This window comes from Phyllostomus discolor, chromosome 1 (assembly GCF_004126475.2).
Source record: "Phyllostomus discolor isolate MPI-MPIP mPhyDis1 chromosome 1, mPhyDis1.pri.v3, whole genome shotgun sequence".
In the NCBI taxonomy this organism is placed as follows: domain Eukaryota; kingdom Metazoa; phylum Chordata; class Mammalia; order Chiroptera; family Phyllostomidae; genus Phyllostomus; species Phyllostomus discolor.
Window position 1 is genome coordinate 195968117 of NC_040903.2, and position 15863 is coordinate 195983979.

The window sequence follows — 15863 nt, forward strand, 5'->3', positions numbered from 1 at the left end:
ACGTGGCTTGCCCCTACCTTCCAACCAGAGGAGGCATGGGTTCTAGATTCAGTGACATCATCCCTTTTCTAAAAGCTGCCCAGTGACATCACTGCCCTAGAAACCCTCTGAGCCAATCAGAGGACCAGACAAAAGCTCAGACTACCTCCTCCCTCCCAACCAACCTCTACCCAGGGGGCCACCAACCACTGCCACCCTGCTAGGTCCCTGCGGAGATGCATCTTACCTGCCACATTTTTTACAAGGAAAAGTGTTCTCCTGATTCTGGGTCTTATTGAATGTCTCCGGTTTTTTCTTCTTCTCTGTAAAAGGTAGCGCCCTTCGTGACTTCCCTGGCCCCTCCCTTGGCTTCTCTGAGGCCTGGCCACCAGCAGACCCAGGGGCATTGGACTCATGGCTTCGAAGGATGAGGACATCGTTGGCCTGGAGAGGATCAAACAAGAAGTTGAGAGATTTGGGGATGACAGGATCCTGAATTCTGGAATTTTAGGGGACAGAGGACTCCTAAAGGCCATAGCACTCCTGCCAAATGGTCCCCCAGGATTCTCCTGAGTCCTTCCGGGGAGAAGGCGTTCACTGCCCTTTTAGCAACCCATTCCCATCCTTGGCCAGCTCCATCTTCACGGAGCGGCTGGCGTGGCGGTTCTAAGGGACAGCCCTAGCAGCCACAGGACTTCTCAGTGTATCAGACAGGGGATTTGGCGTCTCAGTCAGGGACACGTGTTCCTTGGCAGTTACTTGGTCCACTCCTGACTTTATTCCATAAAGGAGATGCAAGTCCATGTGATAGGTAGGTGCTGGGGATACAGAGGTGACAGATCGGAGTCGCTGCCCCCAGAAAGCGTGCAGTCTAGTGGAAGGGACAGATGTGCAGGCACCTAGTTCGTGACAACAGGAGCCACCATGGGAAATGCCAGGCAGGTGGCAGAGAGCAGAGGACACCTTGTGCTGCCCTGGAGAGAGCGGTGCTGCTCAGGGCACGTGCCCAGGGGCTAGACAGCCATCAGGAGTCCTAAGTACGGGCGCTGGATCCACCCTATGGAGAAGCCAGCAGACAAAGGGCAGCAGGACTCCGTGGAGCACGTACCCAGAGCACAGCTCTCACTGAGGGGGCACAGCCAAGGCTCCAAAGAAAGCAAATGGATGTGTGTCTACTGCACGTGGGGGCTCTCCTGCCAGCATTCAGTGTACGTCACCAAAATAAACAGACTCTCAGAGTGGGCCCCCAACGGGCCCTTCCCACCCCTACCCTCTCCTGGGGGGCCCTCCCTGACAAGGAGCAGCTCTGGCCAGTACATCTTTCTCCTTGGCCTGTGGTGTGGTGGACAGAGTGCTGCCCTAGGAGGATCTGGGGAGGGACCTCAGGCAAGTCACTTAGGACCCCCAAACCCGGTTTCCTCCATCTGCAAAATGGGAGTTAGCACGTCATGGCGTTGCTGTGAGGAACCACTGAGGTCAGGGACAGGAAAGTGTTCTGCAGGGAACATGGGTGAGGGGCCTTATTGTTATTCCTATGATCTCAGCTCTGTTTCAGACACTCTTGTCAGGGACAGAGCTCTCTCAGGGGAGCCCTGCCTGAGCTCCAACTCACGCATGCTTCCCCAGCATCCCACACACCACCAGGGTTTCCCTAAAACCTTCCTCCCGGAGTCTCCGAAATGAAAGCAGTAGGGTGTAATGTTTAATGGCAGACTCTGCAGTCGGACTGCCTACTAGCTGTCTCATCTCAGGTCTCAATTTCCTCATTCATGAGTGGGAATAATGGCAGTACCTACTACACAGGGTTATGAGGATTCAATGAGTTAAGAGCATAAGGCACTGAGAACGTTTCCTGCAATTACGATGATGATGATCAGTCATGTTCCTGCTCTGCCCTCCCTCCCACCCCTGAGGGCCCAGCTCCAGCCCTTCTCCTGGCCCTGGGCTCCCCCAGTGGAGGTCACACTTACCGACTCATTGGCCTGTAGTGTCTGGGTGGCTTTGACAGCCGCTGCCCGCCGGCTTCGCTCTCGCCCCTCTTCCTGCTCCCCCTTCTCCTGGGTCTCTGGCACCTCTTCCTCCCCCTCCTTCCTGGTCTCCTTTACTTCCCTCTTGGGCTCCAGCCTCTCTTCACTTGGGGACTCTCTTCTGGGAGCAGGCACCCTGGGGAACTTCTGGGAAGTCTACGGGGCACAAGAACAAGGGCCGTGAGCCTAGCGCTCACTCATGCAGCCTTAGTGCACCCATTCTGACCCAGCCAGGGGCTCACTCGTCCCTGCCAGTCCTGTCCTGGCCTCCTGTGCTATGACTCTATACCCTCCTTCACCTGGTCGGCCTGGCAAAGAAGAGAGAGCCTTGCACCCTGAGAACCTTCAGGATGAGACGGAGCACTTGAAATAGAGCCGGGGCACAAGAGGGAGCATGCCAGGCCCTCCCCACAGGCCACCTGCCTTCCTGGATGTGTTCGAGAGACACATCCGAGGGCCAGGAGGTCTGATGGAGCCAAGCAGCTGATTGGGTTCCATTCTAAACTAACCTCTAACGCTTTCTGTGACTCCGCCCCCTTCCCACCTGCAGCATGGGGACCGAGCCACTTCCTGTCAGCAGTGAGTTGCCACGAGAGGACTGGTAACCCCAAGATGACTTTAGGCGGATACACGGAAACAGAATTAAGCAACAATCTCTTTTCAATTCTTTTTTGATCCCAATTATATTAAGGACAAAGTCTTGAGTTGGTGTCAACGTGTTTTTTACACGTAGACTTTTTTTGTATTCCCCTATTCAATCTTGGCTGCCACAATCAGGCAGTCAGAAAGCGCGAGGACCCTTTTCTGTTGCATCTGCACTGGAACCTCAGCAGCAGACAGTGACTGCCCCAGGTCTGTCAAATAGATGCATATACTCAGACTTTTAGACTTCAAGGGAGGTCAGGCCTCAGTTTCAGAGCCTTGGCAGGTAATAGCACCTCGACAGAACTTAATAACATCATTTGATTTTCATACACTACATTTATTTTTACTAGTACCTTTGGAGGCAAGCAATACTGGGGTACTATTTATGACTGTGATATAAAACTTTCCTTTAGAGTAAAAAAGGAGTTGGTTTTTTAAAAATTAAGAAATAGCACAAATGGTATGTGGAAATGACAAGAATAGTAGCAGCGACATACGGTAGGTGCAGAAATAGCAGAGCTCATGAAGGTGACAGAAGCATGGCTAACACTTGGGAAGCAGGGTTAGAGGCCTGCTGTGAGGAGGCAGGAAGCTGGTGCCCGTGCAAACGTGCAAACGCTGTGGGAGATTCCCCCAAGCTCTGCATCAGTGCAAGGTGTCATGACCATGACACTGGCCGACAGGGGAGCCCAAAGGCCCATGGCCGGTGTCCAGGACATCAACTCCTGGAGCTGTCAGGGACATTGCCTTCCTCCCTCTACCCTCCAGGAACTCCTGGAGGGCGTGGCCTCAGGCCCCTAGCTCAGCCCTGCACCAGCCCCAGCCCAGGCCCTCAGCAGCTGAGTTTGGGAAGGGAATTACCTTAATATCCACTTCAACCTCTTCCTGGGACGCCTTATCATCGCTTGTATCCACATCCCCGAAGGTGAGCGTCCCATTGCGGCCGATTTTCACCTGCTTCTTGTAGGTGTAGTAGAACTCCACACACTGGGCCACGGTCTTGGTCTGGATCTGGTGTGAAGCCAAAACTGGGGTCAGACTTCCTGGTTCAGCTCACCTGCCTGGGGATCCTCCAGCCTTTCTGCCATCTCCGAGTTAACACAGCAAACACGAAACCCACGGGCCCCCAGAATAGAACCACTTCCCAACACCTGCTCTCCACACACCACTGACCAATTCAACTGACCAAGGCTTCAGCACTATATATTTTTTAAAAAGCTAAAAAGAATGGCATAGGGTCACTGGGGAAACTTAAAGATGGACTGAAGATTGGGGAAAATTATATCAGTTTAAATTTCTTTGGTGATAATGACACTGTGGTTTTATAGAAGAATATCCTTGTTTTTAGAAGATATTGGGCTCATGTCATGGTGTCTGTTTTAAAATGTTTTATTTATGAGTTTTTAGAGAGAGGTAAGGGAGAGAAACATCTATGTGAGAGAAACATCAATTGGTTAGTTGCCTCTTGTGCACCCCCAACCAGGGACCTGGCCCACAACCCAGCCCTGTGCCCTGACTGAGAATCGAACCAGCAACGTTTTGGTTTGTGGGACGATGTCCAATCTACCGAGCCACATTAATCAGGGCATTACTTTTAATTATTAATTAAAATGGGGGGTGGGGAGAGGGAATAGGTGCATGTTTAAGTTTATACAGAGACAGAAAGAAAGCAAACATGGCAGATCATATGGGGTTCACTATTCTCTTCTTTCCATTTTTCTGTAAGTTTGGAACTTTTAAAAATAAAAAGTTAAAGGGAAAAATGTCCAGGCACCCTCCACCTGCAAAGCCAGGACAGACCTTGTGACATAAGACTCCCTTCATCAATTCAGACAGACAATCTCATTCCCCTCCAGGGAGCCACAGCGGACAAGCGAGGACAGAGAAATGTCAAATTATCAAGGGAGGCTAACAAGAAAGCGCTGAGAAACCTGAAGAGGAAGCAGAAGGCCCAAGTGTTGTTCCTAACTCTGCCACCAAAGAGCTATGTGGCCTTAGCCAGGTCTTCTCGAATGCAAACAGTGAGTGGGGTGAGCCTGGACGCTCTCCAAGGGTCTCCCCAGCTCTGCAGTCCTAGCCCTCCCATCTCACGAATCCACGTGGCCCCTGGGTTTCACGTCTGGGTGGGCTACTTTCCCACACACAGGAAACACAGACGCTGTTTTCTCGGACTCTCCGCACTCCCATGGGCTCCCAGAACGCTCGGCCCACTGCCAGGCAGCACTGAGGTCCTGCCCACAGAGCCCACGGGGCCGGCGAGGGTCCTCGGGGCCTGAGGAGAAACAGACACGCTCCGTCTCACAGGAGTGGCCACATCGCAGACTCGTTAATTAGATCCTGTTTGCACGTTTACTATCAGTTCTCTCTGGTTGTCTGTTTGGCTGACTAACAGTCTGTTCTCTTCGTGAAGGCGTTAGGGACATCTCAGTGCATTTCACAGGCGTGTCCTTTCCAGAAATATTGCCCAATCAGGAACCCAGCAGATGCCTGCCCTTGTAGGAGAATTCACCAGCACTCTGCCCAGTCCCCAGAGCCCTCCGTGGCACAACCCATAATCCCGGGAGGAGAGAGCGCATTCTCGGAAGCCAGTCCACACCACTCACTCTCCCACAGCTCAGACTTCGCCAGACAGGGCTAGCGGGAAGATGCAAGTCCTCAGACTAGCAAAGCACTCTCGTCTCCCAGAAGAACACAGGGAGAGGACAAGATAAATCTGGGACAACCAGGCTCGGGCCTCCTCTGCCTGGTCAGCTGAGTTACTGGAGAGAGGCCCCGGGTCTGACAAGAAGGGGGCGGAGGCCCCCACCAAGGTCGGTCACACAGTCACTTGTTGGCTCTGAGTTCCCCTCCTCCTCCTAGGGTGACCTCTCCTCCCCTGCACTGACTGTGGCCCTGCAAGTACCCCAGCCCCCTGGGGAATGGCTCATCTCCACCTCCGCCTGCCTTCTCTTCTTGCTGTCCCTGAGGCAAGTCACTATTTTACATTGGCTGCCACTGTGTCCGATGCCGATTCAGGCCTCCCCCTGGATTAAGACCCCAGTGTGGCCACATTGCCTTAAAGTGAGGGAAGGGGGCTTAGAACCAAGGCAGGAGAGTCCTGATCTTTTTCCCTTCTTGTTTTGTTCAGAAAGTTGTCTCTGAGGCCACTGAGTATGCCGGATTAAGTGTTTTTTTAAGAGGGATCAGTAGGCAACTGCAGGCCCCCCCACCCTGGCAGAGAGAGCCCCAAACCACGCAGGCAGCTCCTGCCCTCACTTGCCCCTAAGACAGAGCTCCAGCTCACCAGCTTCTGCACCAGGAAGAAATCCTTCTTGTAGATGGCAATGCCCTTGTTGAACAGCTTCCTCTCGCTCATCTTCCACTGGTCCGAGCCTGCGGGCGAACAGGGAGCCGGGGGTGGTGAGGCGGGCGGGACTGTGCGGACTGCGGGGGCTGGGGGTGGGGGGATTCTGACCAGCTGACAAGTGTGAGGTCACCGGTCTGCAGTCTTGGCAGGCTTTCAGAGCTGGCTCCACAGCCTGCTTCTGCCACTTACTGGCCACGTCACTTAGCCTCCGAACCTCCCTCGCCTCACTCGAGATATGGGAACTCATAGCAGAAGCCGCCCAGTTGTGGCGCAGACTGAATGAGATGATGCAGGTGGAGCTCTTGGTGCCCTGCCTGGCACAGGTGACACGCACCACTGGACAGGGACTGACAACAGCGGCCGAAATGCTTATGGTCACTTGGTCAACGTCCCTTTGAAAGCACAGGGCCCAGAAGGGGACACGGCACCCCGGGAGTTGTCTAAGTTCCAGGCACAGGGCACCAGTCTGGATGGCACTGCCTGTGTTCCTGTGCCGGGGGCTGTGTTCTGAGCTTCTCTGCCCGGATGGGCTCCCACCTGCCCACGCCTTTCTCTCTTCCTCTCCAGGGTGCACGAGTCCCCTTGAGAGTCCCCGCAGCTTTGGTGTCAGTTCCCTCACTCTGGCTCGGCCTACCCACCCCCTACCGCCCCACCCAGGGATGTGACTCAGCACTCTAACGCCCCAGCCATGGGAGACCCCTAGAGGCTCCAGGCCCGAGGCCCACTTCCGGCCAGGCCCCCTTCCGGCCAGGCCCACCTGTGTAGTGATAAGTTGCCAGTGGGTGGTTGTGGGGCCTCAGGGGCTTCTTCAGTAGCAGCTTATTCAGCGTTTCCTAAAAGGGAAGTGAAGAACAGGTCAGGGCCCTGGCAGGGGTTTCAGTGGGCAAAACCTAGAGGGCCTCCTCAGGCAGCCGCAGGTGGAGAGGGCCCTCAGTGACAGCTCTGTCTGAAGGTGGGGACCCACTGACCCAGAATCAGGGACCGGGGTGGACGGCAGGACCGTGCTACACAGTCTGGAACTAGGGTTCCCTGGGGCTGAGACCCTACAACCCCCAACCTGGCTACACCCTCCGGCATGTCTCGGATCAGCACGCCCGCAGGCCTGGCTCCTGGATGGCAGAGGTGGGTCCACTCCAGCCTCCCTGAGGGGCCCTCCCTCTGCCGGGGGCAGCGTCTCACCAGGATGTCTCCCCTGGACTCATGTAGACAGTGCAGGGCCAGCTCCTGGTTGGTGCCAGCTCCAGGGAAGATGCTGGAGCAGGCAGCTGTCAGTAGGTCTTCCACTGGATTGTGGGAGCAAGCGGGGGAGGGAGCACAGGGAGGGAGAAGAGGAAATCATTGTCAGGGCTGGGTGGGCTGGTAGGACCAGCCCGCCTACCTACCCGGCCACCATCTTTGCTTGCCAGCTCAGGTCCCCTCTCACTCACCTTGCCTCTGCTTTTCATGGCTGCTCTCTAAGTTCTCCCAAGGCTGCCATACCAAGTCAGCCTTGTGGGGGTCCGCAGCTGCCAGGGCACGATCCCTCAATGGGGGGATTTCCGCTTGGAACCGGGAGCCTACGTTGATCCGTCTGCGGGGTGGAAAGGGCAGGGAGTGAGGCTCACCTTGGGGGGGGTGGGGGGGTCTGGTTTTCTCCCTGGGGATGTGAGAAGATGCCGAGGGCAGCCGGCAGAGGCTGAGCATGACAAGGCCTCAGCTGGGTATAAGGGAAGCTGGCTTCTGTGAGGACAGCCTGGCAAGTGGCACCTAGTACCACCAGAAAGGCAAGGCCCAGGTGTTGGGAAGAGAAGGAGCTCCAGGTTTACAGGCAGGGAAGGGGTCTCTCGGATTACCCTTCTAATTCTCAGAGGCAAAGGCAAGTCAAGCCAGACCCTGCCTTTCCCTGTGACTTACACACAGAAGCAGGGTGAGGAGAGTAACGCCCAGGGCCGACTGCAGAAGCCCAATGGGGCCTGCTCAGTCCTCTGCAGGCCCTGCAGAGCGCTCCTCTTCTCGCAGGGCCCACCTGAATGCTCTGGACCCCACCTGGCCACCCTCATACCCCGGGCCAGAGGCAGGGCTACACTTACGGCTCGATGCTCACTGGGGTGGCTTCCCCCATCACAGACAGGACAGGTGGGGTGACTTCAGCGCTATCTATGAGACAAAAGGCAGGTTGGTACACAGCACCCTACTTGCTTCAGCAAAGCCCTTTCTCCCTGACCGCAGGTGGCTGCTCTGCATGCCTGAGAACCACAGTGGGAACTGACACAGGTTCATCCTCAGAAATCAGGCACCCTGAGTCTTGGCTCCCAGTCTGCAATAGTGACAGCTGTGACTTTACCAAATAAGTGGATGCCTCTGCTGCTCACACCTGCTACAAGGGGCTATTCCCACCTATCTCCTAAGGTCAAGGTGAGGACCGAATGAAATCACGCACGAAGCCCAGCCCCAGGAGCTCCCACGCCACAGAGTTAACTCCAGCCTCACACCGTGGTTGCACTGGTGAAGAGGCTGAAACTTCCAGCACCCCAGCGAGGTGGCGAAGGAGACCGCTGCTTCATAATTATCTTATCACCTCCTTGCTGGGTGTTCCGCCTCAGTTTCTCCTGAGCTAAATGATCAAGACACTCCCTTACGCAAAAACAAAATCTTTGCCGACTCTTCTCTGCCACGTGAGACAAAACCTGCACCCTTCCATCTCCGCCTCCCAGCAGCCTCTGGCCTGGACCCTGGGTCCCAGCAGACTGCTTACACGTGGCCCGCCCTTTCCCTGCACACACCTACCTGCAGGCCTTTCCCCACTCATTTCCTCTGCCTAGTGTGTCCTTCCCACCCCTTCACAGCTCAAGCTCCGTTCTAGCCCCACCCTCTACCAACTGCTTTCTTCTCTACCCCAGGCTGGCAGAGCCACCGCAGGTTTCAGAGCTTGGGGTCTGCGTCACTCACGGACCACCTGGGACCTCTGCTTTTCCGCGTCCTAGGTGTCCTGGTCAACTCCCTAATGACCCAAGAACAAACCATGGTGTCCCCAGACACTATTGGAGCCCTCAGAGGACCCGACTCAAGGCTTTACACTCAAGTGTTCAATAAATAAGCATACACCGACAGACCTTTTCTTTGCTGCCATTCTGGTCTCTACAGTGACTTTCTTCCCACACAACCCAGGCAGGGAGAGAACCTTCCAATCTTGGAGTGCAAGTGGGAGGGCAGACAGCAGCCAGCCCAGGTGAACTATTTCTCACCCATAGACACCAGGGGGCACCAGAGAGCTAAGCCATGGGTGAGGTCAGGATCAGAGGCCGATCTGGTGACCGCAGTGCCTAGTCTTGTGCTACCCTGGGGCAGTGTTCACTCCCTCTTAAACCTCTCCACCACCCTAAGAGATAGCACTATCACGTTTTTTTCAGAGGAAATGGATCCTTTTGTGGAGCGGGCAACATTTTTCAGCAGTTCACCACCCTCTCAAGCCAAAATGTCTGCTCTCGGCCAAAATGACCCAGGAGAAAGGATCTGCCATATAATATTAAGGGCAAATGGGACGCATCGGGCATGGTGTTCCGTGCTTGACATGTGTTAATGCATTTGCAGCTGAACACAACCTTGTGAAGCAGCTATTAGGATGAACCGTAGGAAACTGCTATTTGTGGATCTAAAAATAGTTGAATACTGGCAATTTCATCACCAACCAGATACTACTAATATGCTCATCTAAACACTAAAGAAACTGTCGCCCAGGGAGTTTAAATGACTTGCACAGGGGATACAGAACAGTGAATGGGGCAACTGAGATTTCTGTCCAAGCAGTCAGGCTGGAGCCCCTCCCCGACCCCAAGTGTTCTTAAACCAGGACCACCTCCCTCTCTCGGACAAAACAGCGTGCAGAGCCCCTTTCCTCACAGCACAGCAGCACCACCAAATAACTCTCATCCCTGCCCACTGCCTTCCCTGCCGCACGCCCTGTCCCACGGCCATGGGGCCAGGGTCACTCACTGGACCGTAGCAGGGTGCGATGGGCACTCTTTGGCGTGATGGGCGGAGGGGCTGGGATGCTGCTCGTGGACATGATGGCGTTGAAATAGAGGCCAGAGCCTTCCCGCACGGGGCTGAGGATGGGAGGCGGTGTGTAGGGGGGCAGCTCAAAGCTCCGCTCAGAGGGGTGGTCGGCCAGGCGGACAGGAGAGCGCAGGTGGCTCTGGTACGGGGTGATGTTGGAGTACACCGGAGGGGCGATAAAAGTGCCCGCCTTGGTGGGGATGATCAGGGGCTCAGGCCGCGGCCGCTGCTTTGGTTTCCACACGGAAGGTTCCCCCTCCAACTTGACATTCATGTCTTCAGCCTGGAGAAGGAAAGAGAACCAAGACGGCTCAGCCTCCTATGTCCTTAAACACTGAAGTCTTGACCACTGCCTGCGGGTCTCACGGTTGGAACGCGGCCTGCCCACCACACCCAGCCACGCCTGCCGGAGGCAGGGGGCCGGTCCCAAAGCCCTTCCTACTGTCTCCTCTGGGGCAGGGGTCAGCGAGCTGTTTCTGTCAAGGGCCAAACAGTAAACGTAGGCTTCGTGCACCACGTGGGGTCCCCGTCACACAGTCTTCTTCCCCAGCTCCCCTCCCCCATCTTCGAAAATAATTCTTTAAAAATGTAAGAACCATTGTTAAGTCTGAATAGTTCCTGCTGTAAAGTGTGCCATGGGGCAGAGGACCATAGTGTTATAGCTGAGGTCCGGGCTCTGCGGCTGGATTGCTCGGACTGGGATCCGCCTCCTCCACTTACCACTTAAATCACTTAACACCCTGTGTGTCATCATTTTTAACATGGGGATAATAAGCACCTGCCTAATGGGGTAGCCATGAGGACTAAGCGAATTAATCAGAGGCAATCACTGAGGACAGCACCTGATACATAGTAACTGCTCAGTAAGTCCTAGCTGCTATCACTACTTAAACTCTAGGCTCTGCATTAGATGGAAGCTCCTACTATGTGACAAGAACTGAGCTGGGCATGGAACCCATGTCCAACAGAACAAACGGGACAGTCCTGTCCTTGGAGAACTTTTGTTCCCACGGGATTAGTCCTGCCATCAGAGGCTAGCCCGCTCATGCTGTCCAAGGTCAGCCCTCCTGGCTTACACTGATCCCTGCTTGGTATGCCTCATGGATCTCCATGTAAAACAGAAGGCAGAGCTGTAAGGAACAGAGCCCGACGCAGGCGGCAACATCCCGACCATCTCCCTGGGTGCACAGTCGGCCGACACGTGAGGTTGGCCACGCTGACCGAGCGGGCCTGGGGACAGCAGCCTTTTCCCCGTCCCAGGCTCCTGCCCCACGAGGCCTTGCTGCGGAGGGCCCCGACCCCCCCGTGAGGCCTCGGCCGTGTCCTTTAGCCACGAGTGCCCGCCCTGCTCTTCTGCAGAGTGGGACCCAATGATGTTGTTCGTTCTTCCTCCCTCAGAGGAACGACATGACTGAACAGGGAAAAAAGTGAAGTAGAGCCAAAGGCCCCTGAGCTTGCTACACAAGAAATCCAGCCTGAACACAGAGAGCTTCGGTGACGTGTGATTTTATAGTAAGGGAAATGGAGTTAAACTATTCTGAACATTTGATCATATATTTTGTATTGATTTTAGAAAGGGAGGGAGGCGGGGCAGAGGGAGGGGAGTCCTTATGTATGAGGTGCTTCAGACACAAACCCAAGTCCACACAGAGGCAACAATATGATGTTTGGGATTTGCTTCCAAAAAAAGCCACCCAGTGGCAGGAGGAAGTGGAGGCACAAATGAAAGAAGGTTGATTATATTCTGACAGCTACATGTTGAGGTTCATTATACCATTCTCTATACTTTCATGCAAGATGGAAAATGTCTGTACTACAAAGAAAAATACTGAGTAACTAAAACAAAAAACAAACCTCCCCCAAAGCCTGGTGTGGGAAAAGTACTCAGGGACAGGGATACAGGAGACCTGAATTCCAGGGCTGGGTCTGCTAGTATGTGGCTGAATGACCTTAGGGACATCTCCTGCCTTTTCTGGATCTCCCTCCTCATCTTTGAAACGGGTGTGTTGAGCTGTGTAGGTGCTCAGGCTCATTCCTGCCCACCCCCAGCACAAGCTTCCCAGGCCTCCGGCCTCCAGTCTCCACCACAAATGTCCCCAACCAGAGAATGAGACCCCAGAGAGCAGAGGCTGTGCTGTTTGCGACAGTCTTGGAGCTCCCCTTCCCGTTACACAGGATAGGCACACAGGCCGACTCCCACTGAGAACTGAAAAAAAAAATCTGGACTCAAGGGAAAAGCCACATTTCTGAAAGTATCGGAGAGCAAATAAGCTGGCCAAGAACTAAAGCGCCGAGATCGAGCAGAGGAGGGAAGTCAGAGAAGTGAACCAGCAAGTGGAGTTGTGTTTTCCCTCGAGTGGATACCACAACCGGGAGAGGCAACTGAGAGGCGGAGAAAACGAAGAGAGCGTCGAATAAATTCCAGGAGCGAGCAGAATACATCCTGGAGTTGAGTGCTTGTCAAGGAAGCAGAGCCTGGCAAACCCCCGGGGCTCCGGACTGAGGCTCCAAAGGCCTCTATCCTCAGAATGCAGGGGAGCCTGCCGCAGACTCGTCCTGACACGAACTCATGCCCAGCTTCCAACCATCTCCTCTCTACCACGATCCAATCTCTGGGAAACTTAAAGTAATCCGGGACACCTGGTGCTCTTTGCTCCTGTGCGATGCAAAGATAAATTGTGTCTGGAAGAGAAGACCCTCATCCAGAGTCTTTAACTGCCTCCATAACTCTCCATATGCAATGTCTGACATTAACGAAACCCCAGCAGACATACAAGAAACCAAGATGTGATTTCCCATGGGGGTCCTATTAATGAAGTTATCAGCAATGAACTTCAAGAGAAAACTATGCAATAAAATAAAAAGTAAGGTTGCGAATTTCATCCAAGAACTAGAAGCTGTAAAAATGAACCACATGGAGATTCGGTGACTGAAAAACAAGTAAGAATGCAATGAATGGGCCTAACAACCCATTAAGCACAGCTGAGGAGAACTGGTGCCCTGAAAGACAGGTCAGACTTAAAAATAAAGGAAATACAGAAAAGCGCATGACAGACAAAGTAGGGGATATGGTGAAAGGCACTAACAATTGTGTAACTAGAGTCCCAAAAAGAGAAGAGAGAGAAAATGGGGCAGGAGAAAGATTCAAGAAGCACTCCAAGCTCTGAATAGGGTCATTACAAAAAAAACCACACTTAGTATAATGGCAACAAAACTACTGAACGTTGATGACAAAAACTAAAAACCTGAAAAGCAGCAAGATTAAAAGATACCTTACATTCAAAGGAGCAACAATACGACTTCTAGTGATTCCTCAACACCAACTACAATGGAAGGCTGAAGACAATGGAATGATATCTTCAAATTTGACAAAAGAAAAAAAAAAACTACCAACGCAGAATTCTCTACCTAGCAAAATTATCTTTTAACATTGAAGATGAACTAAAGACATTCAGACAATCCAAGAGTAAGACAGTCTATCACCAAGAGACTCTCACTACAGGGAAGACGGAGGGTGTTCTCCGAGCAGCATGTACACGATCTGAGACGGCGGCCTGGTGATGTGAGAAGAAACAAAGAGCGAATCTAAAATGAATAACTAACAAAATAATAATGTTATGATGTCCTATCAATATAGAGAGAATGAAAATATGTATCAATAATTCTGCAAGTTAGAGGTTGGGGGAAATGGAGTTAAATATGTTGTAAGAACTTTGCACTGTCTAGGCAGAGGTAAAATACTAACTTGTATTAGATTTCAGTAAGCCAAGGATGCACATTTTACTCGCTAGTGGCCCTTCTCAACCGGAGAATTAAGCCTTAATGTCATGAGACATTCACTGTACATAATGAATTAACAGTTCTCCCTCTACATCTAGAATTGTAGTAACTGTGTACAATACCATGCTCCGGAGAACTGAGAGAACAGTTACTCAACAGTCTTTCTGTAGGGCTTAATTCTCTCACAGAAATCCAGGTAACAAAGGCTGCTAGGGTAATCCCTGGGAGAGTAATAAATAAATATACTGTTAATGAGTTAATGAAGAAGGGAAATGAAATTACAAACCCATTCACTCCAAAGGAAAAGAAAAAGGGGAGGGGGGGCGCAGATAGGGCAGAGTGGGATGAACAGCAAAGAGTAGATGGTAGATTCAAACCCAACGACACCAGTAATTCCATTAAATGTAAATGGTATCAATGCTCTAGTTAAAAGACAAAGGTTACTAGAACAGATAATAACAAACCCCAATTACATGCCCCTTGAAAGAGTAGAAGGATACAGAAAGGCAGAAAGTAAAAGGATGGAAGAGATACATATCCCCCAACAGGAACCAAAGAAAGTGAAATGTGGACGAAGTAGATTTTAAAAGGCAAAAAGATTACTGAAGATAAAAAGATACATTTCATAGTGGTAAAGTGTCTAATCTAGTTCTAAATGAATATTCAGCTAATAACATTGCATCAAAATGTGTTACCCATTTACGGACAGAACTAAAAGACGGGGAAAAAATCTCAGTCTCAGTGGGAGGTTTCAACATGCATGTCTGTTCCACAGGACAAGCAAACATCTCGACCTCTCAGTGCCTAATACAGGGCCCGACCCACATTAGAGGCCCAGTCAAATTCGGTGGCCTGGAATGAAAGATTCATGCACCCGAGGTTTTTCCTAGACAGTCTCAATTTCAAGTATAAAACTGTCTCACCCCCCACAGTGCCTTTGTCCAGTTTAGTTTGGAAATTCTGTCCTTTCCCCGCAGGGTAGCAGGTCCCCGGGAGCACTCGGGTTCTGGAGGTGTTTGCATGAGGAGCTGCTCCTACCTGAGCTGGGGCATCAGTCCCAGGGATACGGGTGGACCGCCTGCGGGTGACAATGACTGACGGCTTGTGTTCAGCGGGGTTCTGTTCGAGACCCTTCCCGTCCTCGTCAGCACCTCCGGCTTGGGCCGCCTCGGCTGGGTCCACAGTCCGCACAGGCACAGACACGGGGATGATGAGGGGCACCATCCCGCTGTCCTCTCGTGCTCGCTTGGCAGCTAAGGAGGGCTCAGAAAACTCCACCCCGCACTTGGTGGTTGAAGCCAGCACACTTTTCCGCTTCTCCTCAGAGCCATTGGCCTCCTGGCGAAGGGAAGGGAGGGGCAGCAGAGGTGAGGTTCGGAAGGTAAGTCCTCATTTGCTGGTCTAGGGCCCCTAGTCCCACTTGATTCAGAGATTCAAATGCCCATCACGGTTCCCACTGGGCTCTGATCACCTGGCCTTTCCCCGACACCTGTTCTCCCGCCACATTCCCAAATGGTCTCTGTGACCTCCTTTCTGCCAGGCTCCCCCATCCTGGCCTGGAGCAGGTCGCCAGATGGCCCAAGTGCCACAGATGTGTTCTTCTCGGCCTGCACAGTGAGTGGCATGTGAAAAAGTATCTAAATATTCAAAGCGTATCTCTGTAACAGAAAGTTAAGGAAGGAGCCTGTGGCAAAGTAAGGGTGGTCTTTGTATCTCTTTCCCCACTGGCAACTGGCTGGGGTGAAGTCAAATTCTGCAGCCTCCTGCGTATCAGCCTGGCCCCACAGGCCTCGAGGGTGAGGCCTTGAGTGAAGGAAGGCGCAAACGCTAGCTTTGGAGTCAAGTACAAGGCTTCCAGGCTAGCTTTGAGACCTCGGGGAGTCCCACCTGGGGCTCCGTTTCCTCAGCAATAAGACAGGATAAAGGACAGCATCCCTCTTACAGGGTTTAATGATAAATTATTGTGATCAAGTGTGAGAAACTCCAAGTACAACATAGGTGTTCACACTCTGCTCGTTCTTCTCCGTTGCTACTGTCTCTTCTTTTAAGTC

General features: G+C 52.7%; 1 protein-coding gene and 1 non-coding gene across 6 annotated transcripts in view; both read right to left on the minus strand.

Moving 5' to 3' along the window:
* Nucleotides 1-15863, minus strand: part of MIDEAS (mitotic deacetylase associated SANT domain protein) — a 63622-nt gene that overhangs the window by 3749 nt on the left and 44010 nt on the right. For 4 of the 5 annotated variants that reach the window (XM_036011934.1, XM_028505534.2, XM_036011938.1 and 1 more), the window contains 10 exons: nt 14851-15150; nt 9970-10315; nt 8067-8133; nt 7425-7567; nt 7177-7280; nt 6755-6830; nt 5935-6023; nt 3513-3662; nt 1950-2162; nt 227-423 (listed from right to left, as the gene is read on the minus strand). In XM_036011934.1, coding sequence (XP_035867827.1) covers nt 227-423; nt 1950-2162; nt 3513-3662; nt 5935-6023; nt 6755-6830; nt 7177-7280; nt 7425-7567; nt 8067-8133; nt 9970-10315; nt 14851-15150 — 1685 coding nt within the window. The remainder of the gene's footprint in view (nt 1-226; nt 424-1949; nt 2163-3512; nt 3663-5934; nt 6024-6754; nt 6831-7176; nt 7281-7424; nt 7568-8066; nt 8134-9969; nt 10316-14850; nt 15151-15863) is intronic. The other variant, XM_036011945.1, reaches the window with a different exon arrangement.
* On the minus strand, nt 2745-2877 carry LOC114493663. The gene has a single exon (XR_003684276.1). It is a non-coding gene; the product is annotated as a small nucleolar RNA SNORA31 (small nucleolar RNA).